We start from the raw sequence: 24,136 nt of genomic DNA, 5'->3' as shown, positions 1-24,136 counted from the left end.
GAAGATGGCCTGTCAAACACTAAATTGCTGAAGTGGGCTGGAAAACAATGTAAGAATATTTACCATTTAGGTAGCTGCTTCAGACATCATCAAGATAAAAAACTTCTGCACAGTGAAGGAAACAATCAGCAAAACTAAAAGGCAACCAACAGAATGGGAGAAGATATTTGCAAATGACATATCAGATAAAGGGTTAGTATCCAAAATCTATAAAGAATTTATCAAACTCAACACCCAAAAAAACAAATAATCTAGTGAAGAGATGGGCAAAAGACATGAATAGACACTTCTCCAAAGAAGACAGCCAGATGGCCAACTGACACATGATAAGATGCTCAATATCACTCATCATCAGGGAAATACAAATCAAAACCACAATGAGGTACCACCTCACATCGGTCAAAGTGGCTAACATTAACAACTCAGACAACAACAGTTGTTGGCAAGGATGCGGAGAAAGAGGATCTTTTTTGCACTGCTGGTAGGAATGCAAACTGGTGCAGCCACTCTGGAAAACAGTATGGAGGATCTTCAAAAAATTGAAAATAGAACTACCCTATGACCCAGCAATAGCACTACTAGGTATTTATCCAAGGGATACAGGTATGCTGTTTCGAAGGGGCACATGCACCCCCATGTTTATAGCAGCACTATCAACAATAGCCAAAGTATGGAAAGAGCCCAAATGTCCACTGATGGATAAATGGATAAAGAAGATGTGGTATATACATACAATGGAGTATTACTCGGCAATCAAAAAGAATGAAATCTTGCCATTTGCAACTATGTGGGTGGAACTAGAGGGTATTATGCTAAGAGAAATTAGTCAGTCAGAGAAAGACAAATAACATGTGATTTCACTCATATGAGGACTTAAACACACAGAACAGATGAACACAAGGGAAGGGAAACAAAAGTAATATAAAAATAGGATGGGGGACAAACCATAAGAGACTTTTTAAAAAATTTTTTAAACACTTATTTCTTTTTCTTTTTCTTTTTTTTAATATATGAAATTTATTGTCAAATTGGTTTCCATACAACATGCAGTGCTCATCCCAAAAGATGCCCTCTTCAATGCCCATCACCTACCCTCCTCTCCCTCCCACCCCCCATCAACCCTCAGTTTGTTTTCAGTTTTTAAGAGTTCATAAGAGACTCTTAAATATGGAGAACAAACAGAGGATTGCTGGAGGGGTTGTTGGAGGGGGGATGGGCTAAATGGGTAAGGGGCATTAAAGAGTCCACCCCTGAAATCATTGTTGCACTATAAGCTAACTAACTTGGATGTAAATTAAATAAATAAAAATATTTTAAAAAGTAATGTTGGGAAATATGGATCACTATATGCAGAAAATACAGCTGTATCCCTAACACCACATAAAAGAGTGAACCCCAAGTGTACTAAGACAGTAATATTAAAGATAAAACTATATAATGATTTATATTATAAAAACAGAAGAAAATCACTGTGACTTAGGAATGGTAAAAAAAACTTATTAAACAAATGTCCAAAGAAGAAAATACAGGTGTCTTTCTGGGGTTAAGGTGCTGGAATAGTAGGAGGACCCATGGTTGCCTCATTTTTTGAACACAGCTAGATAAATATCAAATTATTCTGAATACCCAGGAAATTGTTCTGAGGACTGAGTGAACAAATTGCACAAAAGGGGGAGAAAAGAGGCCACATCATGTAAGGTAGGAGATGTGGAGACACGATTTGGGCAAGAAAAGTACTGCTGCTACTGCAGAGGGGAGGGAACCCTGATCAGAGAGAGAGAGAGAGAGAGAGAGAGAGGGAGAGGGAGAGAGATAGAGAGAGAGGGGAGGGAGAAGGGCAGGGTGCAGGGCACTGCACAAGAAAACACTTCCCCAAAGCCACTGACAGGCAAAATGAGATGAGCTGATTATCACAAGTTTTTATAAGGTGCAGAGCTCAAAGTCTAAAATTGCAGAAGTCCTCATCATCACCAGGGTGGATCCTGGTAGGTGTAGAAGTACTCCTGTGGAGAAGAAAGGCAGAGGCCCAGAAGAGGGAAAGCTTGGTGTGAGGATCCCCCAGATTTTACTGGGAGAGACAGTTAACCTTCATGGAGTACATTTGAGAGGCGGTGCTGCCTTTCAGGAGACAAAAGAGCCTGCAGGTGTGATTGCATTGCTCTTTCACTAAAATGTAAGCAGGGACAGTTGTTGAGGATGGCTTCTTGATGTGCTTTACCATACACTCCGAGCCCCTGTGGCTTTGTGAAACTGCCCTTCTGGAACAAACCAGCACCAGCCCGGTGTGAGACCCTCCCCCAGAGGATCAGCAGGGATCCACACTGCACCTGGTACCTAAAATTTAGAGCTTTAAAACCCAGTCCCTGCATGAAATAAAACACAGAGCACTGCACTGCTGGGTGGGTAGATGGCTGAGACATAGACAGGATGAAGGCAGAGATTTGAGGGATGTCTGGGACAATGAAGGGAGATAGCTTGCTCTTCTGTGAGGGCTTCTGGAACAGCTTTGGGCATGAATTTCCCTCTCCAGGGAGGATAGAGCTAGCTGACGCAATTTTTGTCCCCACTCATCAACACAGACAGACTACAATGAGCAGCACAGCACCTGCAGTGGAAGCTTGAGCTGCTTACAAAAAGACCAACTGCCTGAAGCCTGCAGGTGCTTCTGTATGTGGGCAAGTGTGCCTGAGAGCCAGAGTGGCAGCAGACCTCTTCCCCAGAAGACCAGCACAAATCCCCATATGCACCAAATCTACCCATTATAGAGTGCTGCAAAGCTTGAGATCTAGTGGAAATTGGAGCTAGCCTCTTTTAACAAGCAGACCAAAACATATCTACTTAAAACTCTCTACACACTGGACAAGATCGAAACACTCACACTTCAGGTAAACTGAAATTCTGCAGATGAATGACCTGAGGGAAAGAGCAGTCAAAATACAACAGCAGAGTGCACACAGTATACAGCAGAAACATTTCTTGAAATGCCAGTCCTTGGTCACGATATGACCTCTTATTTACAAAACTATTACTCTCAGGAGCAAGAAAGATAACTGGCTTTTCTAAGTTACAGAAGACAGATACCTAGACAAAATGCCAACACAGAGGAATTCATCTCAAAAGAAAGAACAAGTGAAAGTCATGGCGGCCAAAGATCTAATCGAAACAGATATAAATAATATGGCTGATCCAGAATTTAAAACAATAATCATAAGAATACTGGGCTTGAGAAAAGCATAGAAAGCACCAGGGAGTCCCTTACTGCAGAGATAAAAGACCTACAAACTGGTCAAGCTGAAATATAAACTGCTATAACCAAGATGTGAAACTGATTGGATGTAATGACCATAGGAAGGAAGAAGCAGAGGAATTAATATGTGATATAGAAGATAACTATGGGAAATAATGAAGCTGAGAAGAAGAGGAAAAGGAAAATATTGGATTATAAATGTAGACATAAGAAACCCAGGGACTCTACAATGTGTAAGGAGTCTCAGAAGAAGAAGAAGAAGAAAAAGAAGAGAGAAAAGGGGGCAGAAGTTTTATTTGAGCAAATTATAGCTGAAACTTCCCTAATCTAGACAAGGAAACAGACATCCAAATCCAGGAGACATAGAGAACTCCCAGAAAAATCAACAAAAGCAGCCCAACACCAAGACATATCATACTAAAATTTGCAAAATACAATGATAAGAAAGCAATCCTAAAAGAAACAAGGGAAAAGAAATCCCTATCTTACAAGATAAATAAGGATAGCAGCAGACTTAGCCACAGAAAGTTGGCAGGCCAGAAGGGAGTGGCATGATATAGTCAAAGTGCTGAATGGGAAAAAATATGCAGCCAAGAATATTCTATTCATCAAGGTTATCATTCAGAATAGAAAGAGAAATAAAGAGTTTCCCAACAAAATCTCAAAGAGTTCATGACCACTAAACCAGCTCTGCAAGAAATATTAAAGGTGACTCTTTGAGTAATTAAGAAAGACCAAAAACAACAAAGACTGAAAGGAACAGAGAAAATCTCCAGAAAAAACAAGTAATAAAATGGATGAAATTCATATCTATTAATAATCACTCTAAATTTAAATTGACTAAGTCCTCCAATCAAACGAAATAGGGTGTTCGAATGGGTAAAAACAAAACAAAACAAAACAAAACAAAACAAAACAAAACAAGACCTATCTATATGCTGCCTACAAGAGACTCATTTAAGATGTAAGACATCTGCAGATGAAAGTGGGGGGAAGGAAAACCATTTATCATGCAAGCCAATGTCAAAAGAAAGCCAGAGTAGCAATATTTATATCAGAAAAACTAGATTTTCAACCAAGACTGTAACAAGAGATGAAGAAGGGTTCTAGGTCCCAATTAAGAAGTCTATCCAATGAGGACATCTAACAATTTTAAATATTGATGCCTCCAACTTGAGAGCACTCAAGTATACAAAACAATGAATAACAAGCGTAAAGGAACTCATTGATAATAATACAATAATGGTAGGGGGTTTTAATACTCTACTTATATCAGTGGACATATCATCTATGCAGAAAATCAAGAAGGAAACAATGGCTTTGAATGACATACTGGGCTGGATGGATTTAACAGATATATTCAGAACATTTCACCCTAAAGAAGTAGAGTACACATTCTTTTCAAGTGCAAGTGGGACAATCTCCAGAATAGATCACATACTAGATCACAAATCAGTCTTCAACAAGTACAAAAAGATTGAGATCATAATATGCATAATATCAGACAATACTATGAAACTTGAGGCCAACCACAAGAAAAAATTTGGAAAGACCTCAAATTCATTGAGGTTAAAGGTAATCCTACTAAAGCATTAATGGGTCAGTCAGTACATTAAAGAAGAAATTGGAAAAAATACATGGAAGCCAATGAAAATGAAAACACAAAGGACTAAATTTGGGGTGCAGCAAAAGCATACATAAGAAGGGATATATAACAAGAACCTCAATATATAAATACATCCAGCAACCATGAAAAATCTCAAATATTCAACCTAAGTTTATACCTAACGGAGCTGGAAAAAGGACAAGAAATAAAGCCTAAAACTATCAGAAGAGGGGAAATAATAAAGATTAGAGTAGAAATATATGATATAGAAAGAAACAAATATTTGAAATTCAATGAATGTGATATACTACAGAAATAAAATAAAAAATAAGAACAATATGATCCTCTCAGTAGATGCAGGAAAAAGTATTTTACCAAGTACAACATCCATTCATGATAAAAACCCACAACAAAGTAGGGATCGAGGGAACATACTCAACATCATAAAGGGCATATATAAAAGACCCAGAGCTAACAACATCCTCAATGGGAAGAAACTGAGAGCTTTACTGCTATGGTCAAGAAGAAGACAGGGATGCCCACTGTCACACTTGTTATGTGCCATAGTACTAGAAGTCCTAGCTTCAGCAATCAGACAGCAGAAAGAAATAAAATATATTCAATTTGGCAAGAGAGTGGTCAAACTTTCACTATTCACCAATGGCATGATACTGTATGTAGAAAACACAAAACTCTTTACCAAAAATTTTCTAGAACTGATACATAAATTCAGGAAAGTCACAAGATACAAAATCAACATAGAAAGAAGTTTCACTTCTTTACAACAAAAATGAATCAGCAGAAAGAAAAATCAGCATTACACTTACAAAGGCATAAAAACTCATAAGATACCTAGGAATAACCTAACCAAATATCTATATTCTAAAAATTTTAGAACACTTCTGAAAGAAATTTAAGACAACATAAAGAAATGGAAAAATATTCCATGCTCATGGATTGAAAGAACAAATATTGTTAAAATGTCTTTACTACCCAATTTACTTTACTACTTCAATTCCTCTCAAAATAACACCAGCATTTTTCACAGAGCTACAACAAACTTAAAAACATACAAAAAATTTGTATGTAACCACAAAATTTCCTGAAGAGTCAAAGCAATTTTGAAAAAGAGAAACAAAGCTGGAGACATCACAGTTACAGACATCAAGTTATATTACAAAGCTGTAATGATCAAGGTAGTATGGTACTGGCAGAAGAACACACAGAGAGATCAGTGAAGCAGAACAGAAAACCCAGAAATGGACCCACAACTATATGGTCAATCTTTGACAAAGCAGGAAAGAATATCCAGTGTAAAAAAAAATACTGACTCTTTATCAAATGGTTTTGGGAAAACTGGAAAGGAACAAGCAGATAAATGAAACTGGACTACTTTCTTATACCATACACAAAAATGAATTCAAAATGCATCAAAGACTTAAATATGAGACAGGACCATCAAAATCCTAGAGGACAACACAGGCAACAACCTCTTTGACCCTCAGCAGTAGCAACTTCCTACCACACACATCAGCAGAGGCAAGAAAAACAAAAGCAAACGTGAACTATTGCGACTTCATCAAAATAAAAACTTCTGCATAGTAAAGGAAACAAACAACAAAACTAAAAGGCAGCCTATGGAATGGGAGAAGGTATTTGCAAATGACACATCTGATAAAGGGTTAGTATCCAAAATCTATAAAGAACTTATCAAACTCAACACTTAAAAAAAAACAAATAATCCAGTGAGGAAAGTAGCAGAAGACAGGAATATATTTTTTTCCAAAAACATCCAGATGGCTAACAGACACATGAAAAGATACTCAATATTAATCATCATCAGTGAAATACAAATCAAAACCACAGTGAGATACCACCTGACACCTGCTAAATTGGCTAAAATTCACAGTGCAGGAAACAATAGATGGTGGACAAAGATGCAGAGAAAGAGGAACCCTCTTACACTGTTGGTGGGTATGCAAACTGGTGTAGACACTGTGGAAACAATATGGAGGTTCCTGAAAAAGTTAAAAATAGAACTACCCTATGACCCAGCAATTGTACTACTAGTATTTACCCAAAGGATACAAAAATACTGATTCAAAGGGGCACATGCATGCCAATGTTTATACTAGCATTTTCAACAATAGCCAAATTATGGAAAGAGCCAAATGCCCATAGACTGATGAACGGATAAAGAAGATGTGTTTTATACATACAATGGAGTATTACTCAACCATCAAAAAGAATGAAATCTTGCCATTTGCCACAATGTGGTTGGAGCTAGAGTGTATTATGCTAAGTGAAATAAGCCAGTCAGAGAGAGACAAATACCATATGATTTCATTCACACATGGAATTTAGTAAATAAAACAGATGAGCACATGGCGGGGGTGAGAATAGAGGGAAACGAACCACAAGAGACACTTAATGATAGAGAACAAACTGAGGATTTATGGAGGGAGGTGTGTGGGAAATGGGGTAGATGGGTGATGGGCATTAAAAAGGGCACTTGTGGTGATGAACACTGGCTGTTATTTGTAATTGATAAATCAATAACTTCTACTCCTGAAACAAATATTACTCTATGTTAAAAGATTAGAATTGAAATAAAAAAACTTGAAACAAAAAATAAAATACAGGCAAAACTTTAAACTTTAATAAATTCAATTACATCAAAGTTAAGCAGTTTGGGTTTTGCTTCACTAAGGATCATTTGGGCAAAGTTAATAGGTGACAGAAAGAATATACATGCTATGTCTACAATGAAAAAAATATTTTTTATCTACCATATATTAGAACTACAAATCAAGTGTGGGGCAGCAATCTGAAAATAAAAAGAGTCAAAGAAATAATCTGAAAATTTACAGAAGAAAACCACCCTCTGCCAATACCAAAGAAAACCCCAAGTTCGTAGACAATGATATATTATTTTACATCTACAAGACTGACAAAAATTAGAAAATGAGTAAATCTGAACATGGCAAGGAGTGCAGAGAGATGTATATGCATAAGCATTTTACCCCTGGGAGAATAGTTTAAAGCAGCCATTCTTTGGAAAGCAGTATGGCACTACCTGGACAACTAAAATACACCTATAACAGGTAATTCCTCTCCTGAATATTTGTCCCTATGAAAATCTCATACAGGTACATAGTGAACACGAATGAGGATATACATGGCAGTGTTGTTTGGGTTGGGGTGTCCATTGGTGGAAAATGGATAGGTCAGTGCAGGAATGCACACCCAGAAACATAGACAGCATCTATTACGCACATTGGATCAGATGTAGCATGTAAATGAACATTAAACCACAGCACACAGTGGCAAACAGAAAGAAATGATGCACATGGATAGGAAATAGAAACACATACAACAATACACGTTCCACAAGAACACTTTCCAATGAGGAATGCACTTTAAACCCCAACACCTGCTTTTCTGTGGTGGGGGTAGTAGTAGGAATTGAAACAGCAAATGAGAATAAATGGACAAACAGAGAGGGAGGGCCTTTGGTGAATCAGTGTTATTAATATAGCATGAACTGAAGAAAATAATTCGTATCCCATTACACTAACGCCTGACTATCAAATAGGCCAAGAAAAATAAAGAAAGGAAGGAAAGGAGGGAAGTGGGGGGAGAGAGAGAGACAGAGAGAGAGGGAGGGAGAGAGAAAGAGAGAGGGGGGGATTGGAAAAAGTGTAAAAGAGGGAGTGGCAGAAGAAGCTGAAAACAGATATTTGAATTTTTGAGTCTCTGCAGAGATTTTTACATCATATTGTTTGAATCTCTGCAGAACTGTGCCATGATTGAAAACCTGTCAGCCCTCCTGAATCTGTGATTCCTCCTGCAGAAGCAGTATCTTTTATCTGGGAAAGCAAAAGGATGAAAGAAACCTTCCAGAGCCTTATAACAAGTTTTCATGAATTTGAACTCATTGAGTTACCAGCTGAGGTAACATGCAGGCACACATGGTCGTGGTCTTCCCTGTGCAACACTGGAGGACTAAAACCACCAACATTAAGATAATGAGATGACGGATAAGTTGCACCCCACCTGCACCTGCTAGCAAGGCTTCTGCACCCAAAAATGATCTTGCTCACCAGGTGCTGCTGCTTAGCATGGGTGATTGGATGGTCTTAGGAAGGAAGGCTAGGATGGGAATTGATGAGGGGCCAGTGGGTTTTCTCATTTCAGAAGTTGATTTGAACCTTTCTGGGACTTACGATTTTTAGTTGGGTAAGTTTTTTTTAGAACATTGCCTGGATATATCTGAACCATGACCTTTATAGAGAGTATGTTTTAATCTTATACCTTTAATCTTAATCTTTATATGAATCACGTAAATTAAGTGTAAGAAATCTAAAGCAGGCAATTACACCCAAATATACTGAGACAAATGTCCTCTTTAATTAGAATTAAGAGAAGTAGTCATCAGAAAAATGTGTCACATCCTACATACAGTGAAAGGCCCAACTTTAGGCATCATCCTTCCCTTCCTGTCTCCATGTGGGTCACAGGGCTTTCCTTAGGGATTTATAATGAACACTATTTCCTTAGGTGGACATCATGTGCACAGTAGGAAACATGGGGAAGGGGGGAAAAATGGAAAGTGACTCTTTCAGTGAAATTCCTTTTTTTTTTCTTTTTGTTTATATTACCTAAAGTCCTATGAGTGGGCTTGTGGAAGGAAATCTAGAGGCAGACATAGAAGGTAATTTAAAAGTCCCATATATGAAGCAGAAGAAAGCACAGAAGATTCAAAGAATCAATTAGTGCGACAAACGACCACAGAGTTTCAAATGTAGCATCTCCTTAAAAGGAAAATAAAGAAAATGTTTGTTTTCTTTTACTCATACTGCATTTTTAATATATTAAAAATTCCATTCTGACCAAATTACCATTATACATGTTATAATAACAAACTCTTATTAAAATACTGATGGCACTTCTATCTGCATTTTGGAGACATTTGTACATCATTGAAAACAAAAATAATTATTTTACAGGAACCATCTGGTTTCAGCAGATACTGAACTTGATTTATTTTGATGAACATCGAAAAAGCACTGAGAATCTGGAGACGATTTTGCGAGTTCCCTATTTTGAGTACCCCGATCAAAACACGGATTTTGTTAAAAGACCATCTCCTCGTCTCTTCACTACCCACCTCCCATACTATTTGGTTCCAAGTGGCCTGAAGAACAAAAAAGCCAAAGTAAGAAAGAGACTATGGCTGTTGAAAGATAACTGCTCTTTTTCTTTATTTCATTTCCTTTCATTACACTGACACTGCATTCATCAAGCTGAAGCAAATGTGGCATTTGACATGCTTTTATTTTCAATAGCCATTTTGTTCTTATCGTGGAGAATCTGATTTTTATCTTGTACCCTTTTCCTGATCACATATGTAATACAGCCATTAAAAATGAAAGAGTATATATCTGTGCATTTAATTAACTTTATAATGTAAATTATAATATAATACACATTTTAGATTATATATCCTTTCATTTTTTAAAATTTTTTTTAATGTTTATTTATTTTTGAGACAGAGAGAGACAGAGCATGAATGGGGGAGGGGCAGAGAGAGAGGGAGACACAGAATCAGAAGCAGGCTCCAGGCTCTGAGCCGTTAGCCCAGAGCCCGACGCGGGACTCGAACTCACGGACTCACAGACTGTGAGATCGTGACCTGAGCTGAAGTCGGACGCTTAACCGACTGAGCCACCCAGGCGCCCCTCCTTTCATTTTTTTAATTAGCTTACTTACTAGGTGCGCTTACAATACTAGCAATTCCTTCACTGCTCTCAGTGTCCTCACCACTACCTTTTCATACTTCCACCTATTTTGGTTGGGTACCATGGATAGAGGTGTGTCTGGCGGAGTAATTGAGAGCCACAGGCCAATCATGGAGGGAGACGCAATGTAGAGAAGGGGAAACCCAAAATACAAAGAACACTGAATGTCTACAAGACATAGTTAGGAAACTATAAAGTTAAAAGAAAAAACATACTTCACCCAATTGGAAGGTATTCGGGTAAAAATATGATGTAATGAAAGCAACAGAAATAATGAATACTTCCTTTCTTTGTAGATTATTTATGTATACAGAAACCCTAAGGACATTATGTGCTCATATTTTCACTTTTCAAAGAAGATGCCATTACCTGCTGCAACTACCATTGAGGAATTCATGAAACTATTTCTAGAAGGAAAAGGTAAATAAACTTATATAAAGCAAGTAATAAGTTTGCTGTCCTGCAGTGAGGTTTAAGCTTAGTGAATATGACAGAGGGTAAAAAAGAAGCTGAAGTAGAGTTGAATGAGGGTGAGTAATCAATGTATTAAGCCATTGGTAGGGTTGTCCTAGATGACCATGCCCTGCCATTGTTACAAATTATGCTGCCCCTGGCTTCTCTCAGTAGACTGTCAAGATTACAAAGTCGTATCACAAAGGAATATTTACATTTAGCTATGAAAACAGTGGTTCATAAGCACAGGGGTTTCTGTTCTAGCTCAGTGAGAAGAATCTCAGTTCAGATCACAGGTTTGGAGCTTTGCACTGCATATTGCAAATGGCTGCTGCCAGGAGCTTCTATTTGATAAAGTTCTATTCCATATTTGTTTCTTTTTTATTAAATTTTTATATATTTATTTATCTGTAAATGTTTATTTTTGAGAGAGAGAGAGTGAGAGAGAAAGGAGGTGCACGCTAGTAGGGGAGGGGCAGAGAGAGGGAGACAGAAGATCTGAAGTCTGCTCTGTGCTAACAGCAGAGAGCCCTATGCGGGGCTCCAACTCAAAAACCATGAGATCATGACCTGAACCAAAGTTAGATGCCTAACCAACTGAGCCACTCAGGCGCCACTTTTATTTATTTTTAAAGTAATCTCTACACCCAACATGGGACTCCAACTCACAACCCTAAAATCAAGAGTTGTATACTCTATCCACTAAGCAAGCCAGGAGCCCCCCCCCCCACTTCCTTTTGTGAGGAGGCACCACTGTAGCTGGTTGAGCAGGAGCCAGTCCTCTGAAGTAGAGGTGATGATCTGGAACAGGAGAGCTAAGTTTAGTGTCAAATGTACTGTGCAGAGCAGAAGTGACTCCTCAGGGAGCCCACATGTTCCATGTAGCCAGGAAAAAGTTCTATGTGCTTGGGAAGACCAGGAGGAGTGAGAAGGAGAGGATTCTTTCCTCCATTTTCCTCCTTGGTTTTTCTAACCACATGCTATGTTGATTTTGTGTCTATTTTAAGAGACTAATTTCTCCTCGAGTTCATGTAATTGTTTTCTGGTAGAAGCTTGATGGTTCTCCCATAACCAGGTGCTAGGGGAAATCAGGACTCTAGCAGCACACTTCCTTTTCCTTCTTTGTTACTAAAGACTCCTGCATCTCCTAAGACTATAACTCATTTTCAGTGTGTTCAACACATTTACTCAATGACTATCTATTCTCCTCGCAGTGCTGGGAAGCCTTTGGTTTGACCACATCAAAGATTGGTATGAGCACAAAAGCCTCTTCAACATCGAGTTTATGATGTATGAGGAGTTGAAAAAGGTGAGAAAAGTGACATTAGTGACTTCACAGAATCTGTAAGGTAGCCTGGCTGAACGTATTGATTGCTCATGCCCAGAACACCCAAAGGGCGATATCAAATTTGAGATCCCAGACGAAGTGGACCAGGAGACATTTTTCCAGTATCACTTCTGTACTTTGCCAGGTTTTCATTTACAACCAATACTGGAAGTTTCTTTTCAAAAATCGTCTGTGTGTGGGGCGCCTGGGTGGCTCAGTCGGTTAAGCGTCCGACTTCGGCTCAGGTCATGATCTCACGGTCTGTGGGTTCGAGCCCCGCATCGGGCTCTGTGCTGACAGCTCAGAGTCTGGAGCCTGTTTCAGATTCTGTGTCTCCCTCTCTCTGTGACCCTCCCCCATTCATGCTCTGTCTCTCTCTGTCTCAAAAATAAATAAACGTTAAAAAAAAAATTAAAAAAAAAATCGTCTGTGTGTGAGGAATTATCTATATATGTATATGATATGCATAAGTTTGATTATTTAGAGTCAGACTATTGGTCTGTCTTTCATGGATTGTGAAATCTATTTTCTGCACTATTCATTGTAATAACATTCTAAATGTTATGTTCATCATTCTTGAGTGCATCTCTTGGGAAACTTTAATCTTGTCTGCATTGTGTATGATTAAAAATTCCCAGAAAAATTAAATGAAAATGGCTCTATATGATTAGACATAATTCAGCACCCAGTACAGTCAACTCTAATTGGCTTAAAATGTAGGAACTTCTGTTATTTATTGACTGAATCCCAGAGGAAGGCTACCGTTATGCTGAGTGTTACCGCTAAGCAATCAAGAATGTCCCAGCATTATCTGTCTTTCTTTTGTATCATATTTGGTGTGGCAAGGATGTCTCCCGTCACGGTAGCAAGGCAGTTGTAGTTGTGTCCTCAGATGATAACATGTAAGGCAGAAAGAGAGGGAACTGGGATAAAGGGGCCTTCTTGCCCTGCTTTATTTCTACTTTTTCTCTAGGAGGAAAATCATAGTAACTTCTCTTTGACTTCCTCTTTCTTTTTTAAAAAAGTTTATTTTGGGGCGCCTGGGTGGCTCAGTCGGTTGAGCGCCGACTTCGGCTCAGGTCACGATCTCGCGGTCCGTGAGTTCGAGCCCCGCATCGGGCCCCTGTGCTGACAGCTCAGAGCCTGGAGCCTGTTTCAGATTCTGTGTCTCCCTCTCTCTGACCCTCCCCCATTCATGCTCTGTCTCTCTCTGTCTCAAAAATGAATAAAAACGTAAAAAAAAATTTTTTAAAAAAGTTTATTTTGAGAAAGAGAGTAAGAGAGCATAAACAGTGCAGGGGCATAGAGAGAGGGAGGGAGGGAAAGAGAGAGAGAGAATCCCAAGCAGGCTCAGATCAGTCAGTGTAGAGCCGGAGGCAGGGCTCAATTTCATGACCCATGAGATCATGACTTGAGCTGAAATCAAGAGTCAGGCACATAACCAACTGAACCACCCAGGAGCCCCTTGACTTCCTCCTTCTGTTTCAATGCCAAAATTGGGTCATATGACCAATGAGAATAATCTCTTGTAGAGACAATAGAATTGCTTTGAGGATCATGGATCAATTAGAATCATTACTGAATCAGGACTGGGCACTAATGCCAGAACATCACCAGGTGAACTCTTAGCAGGGAAGAAGAGAAAGAGCTGAGAGGCAAGTTCTCCTAAGGACGTCTCCATCCTGAGTATTTGTTACTAGTCTGTTACACCTGCCCCAGAGCATGATACTAAGCCTAGACTTTCTTGTTGAGTCCATATCACCTACCAAATAGAGATTCAGTGTCTGGCTCGCCTTGAAACCTTCCTCACGATATGATCCCGCTATTGCTTCCACCCTCATCTCCCATATTCTCATCCAAAGCCAGTTTCCACTAGCTCTACGGAAATTGAACTTCTAACTGTCCTGTGACCTGTTATCTCACAACTTCTACGCAACCACGATGTTGCAGATATTCTTTCATTTCTCTAGACTCCATATCTTTAGTTTGTCTACCTAGAAAATTCCCATTTTTACTTTAATTCCCAGAACAAATTTCTTGTCTTTGTTGAAATATTCTGAGTTCTGTTACACAATTAGCCTTTCCCAAAGGTCCTTGTACTGAATTCCTAGGATTCATCCCCAGTTGTGTCTCTGTTCACTCGCACCATCTCACAGGGCAGTGTCTGTCATTTAGTAGCTACTCCCCAAATACTTGCTGGTAACACAGATAAAACAAAATACGAGTGTTCTCAAAATGAACCCAAATGTGCTCTCAAACAGTGGACAAGTGATGGATTAATTTATCAAGAAGGAATAAGCAAGTCACATCTCAAGGAACAGCTCCACTTTCTAAGCAACCTAAGCACCTACGATGTTCACTCCCATAATGATATTTATCTATGACACTTGTATAAGTCTTCTTTGTGATAACATGCATAATTTATCATACTGTGATTTGTTTCAGGATCTCAGAGGTTCTATATTAAAAATCTGCAAATTTCTGGGGAAGGAATTAAGTGATGAGGACATGGATACTGTGGTGAGCCAGGCCATGTTTGAGAACATGAAGTTAGACCCACGGGCAAATTATGACAATATACTAAAGGACCAATTTGGGATACAAGAAAAAGGTCATTTCCTTCGCAAAGGTGAGGTTGAACAGTGAATGTCTGTATTGTACTGTGTCACAAATGAACCAAGTGTAGCTTCTAAGCTTCCTGGCTCACTTTTCTAACATGGACCCTTATGGCCCAGTTCCCGTCACTAGACAAATGATTTTCCATGATTTCTTCTTGTTGCTCTTCAAGAGACTATATAATGTAAGTGAATGTATCTGATGAATAGCCTAAAATCAAAAGGCCTTCTCCATGGCCCCTGGAAATCTACCAATGCCAGTACAATGTCTGCCACAAAATGGTTGTTCATTTACTGTTAGATTGTTTCCTTCCATTAGCATGGGATCAGCACATGATGATGAGGCAATGCTGGGCTGTTGGCCAACAATGACTGCCCTTCCATTTCTGTGATTTATCCCTGAGTCTCCCCAGGGCTGAATTAACAACATGCATTCACTGATCTTTTGTTATTGCACAGGACTATCATGTGTCCTCTAGTAAACCTCATAAAAATGTGTAAGTTTCTCTCATTTATTATAATATCTCATACCTCTGATGAGTGAGTTTTTAAGTGAATGACTCCTTCCTGTAACTGATAAATTTCACCATGTTTTAATATTTTTGTTACTTGTATAATCATTCTAAGTTATATTTATGATCTTCTATCTTAGTACATGGAACATCTGTAATACAGAACTATAGACATAAATTTTGCACTTAATCATAGGGTTCCATGCCTCTTTTTCAAGTAGTAATAAATATTGGCTTTGATTTCTCTCAGTATTTCTGTCACCTGAACTCTTCATATATCTTTACCTGCTCAATTAAAAAATGTGAAGCACTGGTAACTCAGAGCCAACCTAAAGTGGAGACATTCCCTTCCTGTTATGCTCAGAACACCCTGTCTTGTAGTAGACCACATCCCTTCTCAACTGCCATAATCATTGCACTTGAAGTTTGTTTTCCCTTGAAAAAATAAAATTTTCTGTGTTTATACATCTTTAACTTACCTGAAAATGAGAGACTCAAATAGCTAAGAAGACAAGGAGGAGGAGCCAATTTTCCTTGTGGAAGTAGAGCACATTCCCATATGTTTCTTCTACATAGACAATTACTTTTCTCTTACATTTTATCTAAAGGAACATCATTTGCACTAACTTTACCACTCCTACATGGTTTCCTTTGTGTTTTCAGTTTTGTTAGTATTTCAGTTTGTTTCAGTCATTTGTTTATTTCAGAGTGCTTTTACAATCAGTGTTTCCTGTCTTGCCTTTCCTTCTATCACCACATTTGTCATCACATCTCTGTGTCTATAACTTTTTTAAATATAATTTATTATCAAGTCAGCTAACATACATTGTATACAGTGTACTTTTTGTTTCGGTGATAGATTCCCGTGATTCTTCGGTTACATACAACACCCAGTGTTCATTCCAACAGGTGAGATGCCCATCACTTATTTTCCCCTCTCCCCTGCGCCCCCCCGCCCACCCATAAACCCTTACCTTTGTCTCTGTATTTAAGAGTCTCTTATGGGTTTGCCTCCCTCTGTGTTTGAAGTTATTTTTTCCCATTGCCTTCCCCCACGGTCTTCTGTTAAGTTTCTCTCAAGTTCCACATATAAGTGAAAACATATGATATGTCTTTCTCTGACTGACTTATGTCACTTAGCATAATGCCCTCTAGTTCCATCCACGTTGTTACAAATGACCAGATTTCATTCTTTCTCATTGCCAAGTAGTATTCCATTGTATATATAAACCACATCTTCTTTATCCATTCATCAGTTGATGGACATTTCGGCTCTTTCCATAATTTGGCTATTGTTGAAGGCACTGCTATAAACATTGACCCTTTCAAACAGCATACTTATATCCCTTGGATAAATACCTAGTAGTGCTATTGCTGGGTCATAGGGTAGTTCTATTTTTAATTCTTTGAGGAAACTCCACACTGTTTTCCAGAGCGACTGCACAAGTTTGCATTCCCACCAACAGTGCAAGTGGGTTCCTGTTTCTCCACATCCTCACCAATATATGTTGTTTCCTGAATTGTTAATTTTAGCCACTCTGACTGGTGTGAGGTGGTATCTCAATGTGGTTTGATTTGTATTTCCCTGATGATGAGTGACATGGAGCATCTTTTCATGTGTCGGCCATCTGGACGTATTTTTTGAATAGACACTGGAAAAGTGTCTATTCATGTCTTCTGCCCATTTCTTCACTGGATTATTTGTTTTTCAGGTTTTGAGTTTGCTAAGTTCTTTATAGACTTTGGATACTAACCCTTTATCAGATATGTCATTTGCAAATATCTTCTTCCATTCCGTCAGATGCCTTTTAGTTTTGTTTTGTTGATTGTTTCCTTTGCAGTGCAGAAGCTTTTTATCTTGATGAGGTCCCAATCGTTCATTTTTGCTTTTATTTCTCTTGCCTTTGGAGACGTGTCAAACAAGAAATAGCTGCAGGTGAGGTCAAAGACGTTGTTGCCTGTTTTCTCCTCCAGGGTTTTGATGGTTTTCCTGTCTCACATTCAGGTCTTTCATCCATTTGGAGTTTATTTTTGTGTATGGTGTAAGAAAGTGGTCCAGTTCATTCTTTGGCATGTTGCTGTCCAGTTCTCCCAGCACCATTTGCTAAAGAGACTATCTTTTTTCCATTGGATACACTTTCCTGCTTTGTTAAACATTAGTTGGCCATACATTTGTTGGTCCAATTCTGGGTTCTCTATTCTATTCCATTGATCTATGTGTCTGTTTTTGTGCCAGTACCATACTGTCCTGTTGATTACAGCTTTGTTGTAGAGTCAGGGGTTTTGATGCTTCTCACTTTGGTTTTCTTTTTCAACATTCCTTTGGCTATTCTGGGTCTTTTGTGGGTCCATATAAATTTCAGGATTGTTTGTTCTAGATTTCAGAAAAATGCCAGTGCAATTTTGATTGGGATTGCATTGAATGTGTAGATTGTTTTGGGTAGTGTTGTCATTTTAACAATATTTGTTCTTCTAATCCATAAGCAAGGAATGTTTTTCCATTTCTTTGTGTCTTCTTCAATTTCTTTCATAAGTTTTCTATAGATTTCATCATACAGCTCTTTTACATCTTTGGTTAGGTTTACTCCTAGATATTTTATGGTTCTCAGTGCAGTTGTAAATGGGATCAATTTCTTGATTTCTCTTTCTGTTACTTGTTTATTGGTGTATAAAAACGCAACCAATTAATATACATTGATTTTGTATCCTGCGACTTTGCTGAATTCATGTATCAGTTCTAGCAACTTTTTGGTGGAGTCTTTCATGTTTTCCATGTACAGTATCATATCGTCTATAAAAAGTGAAAGTTTGACTTCTTCTTTGCCAATTTTGATGCCTTTTATTTCATTTTGTTCTGATTGCTGAGGCTAGGACTTCCAACACTATGTTAAACAACAGTGGTGAGAGTGGATAGCCCTGTCATGTTCCTGATCTCAGAAAATTAACTAACTTTGCTAGTTAAGGGTCTGTTCAAATTTTCTATATCTTCCCATTTGAGTATTGGTAGTGTGTGGGTGTCTAGAAAATTGTCCATTTCTTCCAGGTTGTCCAGTTTTTTGGCATATAATTTTTCAAAGTATTCTCTAATTGTTTTATTTCTATGGTGTTGGTTGTGATCTCTCTTCTTTCATTAATGATTTTATCTATTTGGGTTCTCTCTCTTTTCTAATTAGAAGTCTGGCTAGGTGGTTATCAATTTTGTTCATTTTTTCAAAAACAAACAGCTCTTAGATTCATTGATCTGTTCTATTCATTTTTTGGATTCTATACTTTTTATTTCTGCTCTAATCTTTATTATTTCTCTTCTTATGCTGGTTTTGGGGTTTCTTTGCTCTTCTGCTTCTAGTTCCTTTAAGTGTGCAATTAGGTTATGTATTTAGGACCTTTCTTGCTTCTTGAGATAGGCCTGGGTTGCAATGTATTTTCCCCTTAGGACTGCCTTTGCTGCATCCCAAAGGGTTTGGACTGTCATGTTTTCATTTTAATTTGCTTCCATATATTTTTTAATTTCTTCTCTAATTGCCCGGTTGATCCATTCATTCTTTAGTAGGATGTTCTTTAACCTCCATGCATTTGGAAGCTTTCTAAATTTTTTTTTGTGGTTGATTTCAAGTTTAATAGCATTGGGATCTGAAAATATGCATGGTATGATCTCATTTCTTATATATTTATTGAGAGCTCTTTTGTGACCCAGTATGTGATCTACCTTGAAGAACATTCCATGCGCACTCGAAAAGAATGTGTATATTGCTGCTTTTGGATGAAAAGTTCTGAATATATCTGTCAAGTCCATCCAGTCCAGTGTGTCATTCAAGGCAATTGTATCTTTATTGATTTTCTGCCTAGATGATCTGTCTATTGTTGTAAGTGGAGTGTTAAAGTCCTCTGCAATTACCATATTCTTACCAATAAGATTGCTTTTGTTTGGTATTAATTAATTTATGTATTTGGGTGTATCAAGTTGGGGGCATAAACATTTACAATTGTTAGCTCTTCTTGATGGATAGACCCATAATTATGATATAATGTCCTTCTTCAACTCACGTTACAACCTTTAGTTTAAAATCTAGTTTGTCTGATATAAGTATGGCTACTCCATCTTTCTCTGGACTTCCAGTAGCATGATAGATGGTTCTCTAACCCCTCACTTTCAATCTGAAAGTGTCCTCAGTTCTAAAATGAGTCTCTTGTAGGTGACATACAGATGGATCTTGGGTTTTTTGTCCATTCTGATACCTTATGTCTTCTGAGTGGAGCATTTAGTCCATTTTCATTCAGACTTATTATTGAAAGATACGGATTTAGTGTCATTGTGTTGTCTGTAGGTTTCATGCTTGTGGTGATGTCTCTGGTCCTTTGTAGTCTTCACAGCATTTCACTCACAGAGTCCCCCTTAGGATTTCTTGCAGGGCTGGTTTAGTTCATGAGCTCCTTCAGTTTTTGTTTGTATGGGAAAGGCTTTATCGCATAAAAATCCTTGACTGCATACTTTTTGTATTAAGCACATTGAATATTTCCTGCCACTCCCTTCTAGCCTGCCAAGTTTCAGTGGTTAGGTCTGCTACTATCCTTATGTTTCTACCCTTGTAGATGAAGGCCCATTTGTCCCTAGCTGCTTTCAGAATTCTCTCTTTATCTTTGTATTTTGCCAGTTTCACTATGATATGCCTTGCAGAAAACCAATTCTTGTTAAATCTGAAGGGAGTTCTGTGCTTCCTGAATTTGGATGTCTGCCTCCTTACCCAAATGAGGGAAGTTCACAGCTATAATTTGTTCAAGTAAACCTTCTGCCCCTTTCTCTCTCTTTTCCTCTTTCAGAACTCTTATGATATGGATATTATTTTATGTTTCATTGAATCCCTTAGTTCTCTAATTCTCCCTTGTGGGCTAGTATTTTCTTATCTCTCTTTCCACAGCTTCATTGTTTCCCACAATTTTATCTTCTATTTCACTTAATCTCCCCTCTACTTCCTCCCTCCTTGATTTCACTGCATCTAATTTATTTTGCACTTCATTTACAGCATTTCTTAATTCATCATGACTATTCCTTAGTTCTTTGATCTCTGCAGCAATAGATTCTCTGCTGTCTTTTATGCTTTTTACAAGTCCAGCAATAATCTTATGACTATTATTCTAAATTCTTGCTCAGATATATTGTTTGCATCTGTTTAGCAATTCTCTAGTGTCATTTCTTCCTGGAATTTCTTTGAGGAGAATTCTTCTGTTTTGTCATTTTGGCTAGTTTTCTGTCCCATATGTGTTTTAATAGTATGTCCTGCACTTGTGAGCACTTTTATATTAAAAAGGGGTCATACACTGTCCAGGGCCTGGCCCTTCAGGAGGTGTTTTTTGGAGTATGTTTCTTGCTCTCTGTTGTCACTTTGGTTGCTTTATCTCCCTACTTGTAGTGATGTTTTGGCCCCTCCACCAGGTATGCTTTGATTTGTTCATTGAAGTAACTCTGGAAAAAATTTTAAAAACAGTGGAGGTGGTGGAAGAAACCTTATCCCATACAAAGAGAGAAATAACAGGGGTGGGGAAAAAGGAAAGGAAAAAAAATTGACTGGGCAGAGAATCAGAGAAACTATACAGCCTAACCCAGAGAGAGAGACAGAGAGAGAGGAAAATAATGAAGAAGGAGATACAGAAGATGTATAAAAAGAATAGATTAAAAATGTCTGCATGAGGCGTCTGGGTGGCTCAGTCAGTTAAGCATCCTACAATGGCTCTGGTCATGATCTCGGGGTTTTTGGTTTTGAGCCCCATGTCGAACTCTGTGCCGACAGCTCAGAGCCTGGAGCCTGCCTCAGATTCTGTGTCTCCCTCCCTCTTTGCCCCTCCCCTGCTTGTGCTCTGTCTCTCAACAATAAATAAATGTTAAAAATTTTTAAAAAGAATTTCTGATTAAACAAACCAACAACCAGAATAACCAGAATAGACAAGGGAAGGAATAAGAGAAAGAAAAGGAATAAGAAAAAAAATTATACACACACACACACTCATAAAATAAGAATTGACCAAGAACCAATTCAGAAAATGCAAAAACGCTGGACCTATATCTGCCAGTGCCTTGGGGCTGGTGGCTGTGCTGGTATGGAGGAGGGGGGATATGATTCCATCCAGTGTCAATCTTGCTCCAGTAGATACATAGTTACCAGGTGTAGAGGGGCATGGTTTCCTATAGGCAGGACCTGCCTCCACTGTGGTCTCCTTGTCCGTTTCCCGAAGCCCCAACTTGTTGGTGATGGGGAGATAAATGGGACACCCCAGCTTCTCCCCACCAGACTGGGAGTCCCAAACCACTCTTTTCAGGCTATCCTCACAGTGCCCTGCCGGTGCAAGTGGGCCAGTTCGTTCAATGTCTTAAAGGATCCTTCTCTGCACAGCCTGGTTCCGGGGAAGTGCCACTCCGTCAAGCCAGCCAACAAAGGGCTTCTGACTCCTCACAGTGCCACATGGGCACAAGCCACTGGTTTGCCCTGCTCCACAGTCTCCTGTGCCTCCCAGGTGCTAGACTGGGATTCAAACCCCCGTGTCTTAAAGGATCTCACTTCCTGCGTCCCGGTCCCAGGGTAGGGTCACTCCACCAGCCAACTGACAAAGGGTCTCTGACCGGCAGGCACCTGCAGGCTCTTTTGTCCTTGGAGGCTATATGACTTCTTCCCACAGCACCATAGGGAGAGGATAGCTCTCTCCGACTGCACCTGTCAGCTCGAGAGCTGGGGCTGGCTCCACTTCTCCTCAGGTGCATGAGCAGGACAGCAGGCTCCAGTCCAGACAAAGCTCCGCAACCCTAGAATGAGGTAGAAATTGCTTCTTTTTCCTTTTTTTCCATTCCCCGGTCTGTGGTTTTGGGGTTTTTTAAATATTTTTTTAATGTTTATTTTTGAAGGAGAGAGAGACAGAGTGTGAGTGGAGGAAGGGCAGAGAGAGAGGGAGACACAGAATCCGAAGCAGGCTCCAGGCTCTGAGCTGTCAGCACAGAGACCGACGCGGGGCTCGAACTCACGGACCGTGAGATCATGACCTGAGCTGAAGTCGGACGCTTAACCGACTGAGCCACCCAGGGGCCCCCCGGTCTGTGGTTTTTCTCTTGTCCAAATTCATTCCTACACTTCCACAGTTTCTCTTTCTCTTCCTTTTGTCTCTCCACTGAAGGGGATCCCTCCCTCTGTGCCTACGCCCCCCCCACATTTTCTCTCTCCCAATTTGCAATCACACACCTATGGCCTCCCAAGTTGTCCCTGTGGGCCTCTGGAGATGCTTCTGTCACTCTGTAGCCTGGATTCCTGGGATTCCCAGTCTTCTGGCCTCAATACTGCCATGTTGGAGGGAGGAGGGAACTAGGGTCCCCCTACTTCTCTGCCATCTTGACTCCTCCTGTGTCTATAAGTTTAATGTAAAACTGTAATAAACCTTCTGTGGGTACAGATGGAAGAGTTGCAGGTGAGCCATTCAAAACTGTAAGAACTTGGGCTATATTTTAAAAATTCTCTGAGCAACCATGTCCTTATCAGTAAATATTTGCCCAGGGCCATCTGACTTTTGAAACTTTTAAAGGACTCCTGTGAACTCTAATAGCCCATGCTAGCCTGGAACAAAATAGTAAAGTAGCTGCAGCTGACAGCTAAGGAGTTGGGCTAGTTTTCTTAAATCACATCATATTTACTGTGATCAGTTTGTGTGCCCTCTTGCCATCAGGTGGGAGAGGAAGGGCATGCTCATGTGCAGGAGCAAATGGGGCCTTAGCGGGGAGGAAAATGGAAGGGTAAACAATGGTGTTTCTCCCAACACTAGGGCATCATGCCCCCTCATCCCAGAGTTTTCGTTGAAACAATTTGTTTGCTTTTCCTCCAGGTACCATTGGAGACTGGAAAAATTACATGACTGTTGAGCAGAATGAAAGGTTTGACAAGATTTTCCAAAAGAATATGAAAGATTTTCCCTTGAAGTTCATCTGGGATATGAATGAGGAATAGAATTCTAGGTGATGCACAACTATTTTCAGAAATCACCTTCAGAAGGAAATATATTGAATTTTACATTTTCATCTTTGACTGTCATGGGCTTATTACTGAAAACTCTCAATGATTAATAAATATTAATATGTTGTCTTTACATCGTTTGCCATCTGTGGCCTGTTTTCCATTTGCTGAATTCCTCAGTTTGTGATCAGGAGAGGATTCCTCTCTTTGTTTTGGTGTATAATTATGGAGTTGATTTTATTCTACATTCAGCAATTCCAAAGCTCTTGAGCAACAAAGGAGGTCTTAATGTATGATTGATTTGAAATCATAAAATAGAAGCCTTGTCACTTATAAAAAAACTGTTTATGGTTTTTCTTCATATTTTAGAATTTAATTTTTAGGTGATCAGATGAGTCAACATTTCATTTTATGGTTTCTATGTTTTGTTTCTAACAGAGTGTTCCTGTCACAAGTATTTTCATGTATTCATAAATCCTATTTTTATTTAATCTGAACATTTAGCTTGTGTTGTAAGACACAAATCATTTAATGAATAGCCATCATTTTCCTACTGATTAAAATAGACATTATCTTGTTCTAAAGAATTT

General features: G+C 39.0%; 1 protein-coding gene across 2 annotated transcripts in view; it reads left to right on the top strand.

The window, feature by feature from the left end:
* Positions 1 to 23,679, top strand: part of LOC109248452 (amine sulfotransferase-like) — a 45,090-nt gene extending 21,411 nt beyond the window's left edge. For both annotated transcript variants that reach the window (XM_053904547.1, XM_019418165.2), the window contains 5 exons: positions 9,863 to 10,071; positions 10,951 to 11,074; positions 12,322 to 12,416; positions 14,880 to 15,063; positions 23,419 to 23,679. In XM_053904547.1, the coding sequence (XP_053760522.1) occupies positions 9,863 to 10,071; positions 10,951 to 11,074; positions 12,322 to 12,416; positions 14,880 to 15,063; positions 23,419 to 23,540 (734 nt within the window). In that variant the 3' untranslated portion in view covers positions 23,541 to 23,679. The remainder of the gene's footprint in view (positions 1 to 9,862; positions 10,072 to 10,950; positions 11,075 to 12,321; positions 12,417 to 14,879; positions 15,064 to 23,418) is intronic.
* Positions 23,680 to 24,136: the final 457 nt, after the last annotated feature.

The sequence above is a fragment of the Panthera pardus genome, unplaced genomic scaffold (assembly GCF_024362965.1).
Source record: "Panthera pardus isolate Hobbes unplaced genomic scaffold, ASM2436296v1 HiC_scaffold_17, whole genome shotgun sequence".
Taxonomy (NCBI): Eukaryota; Metazoa; Chordata; class Mammalia; order Carnivora; family Felidae; genus Panthera; species Panthera pardus.
The sequence above is the reverse complement of the archived record's forward strand: the minus strand, read 5'-3'. Positions and strand labels throughout refer to the sequence as shown.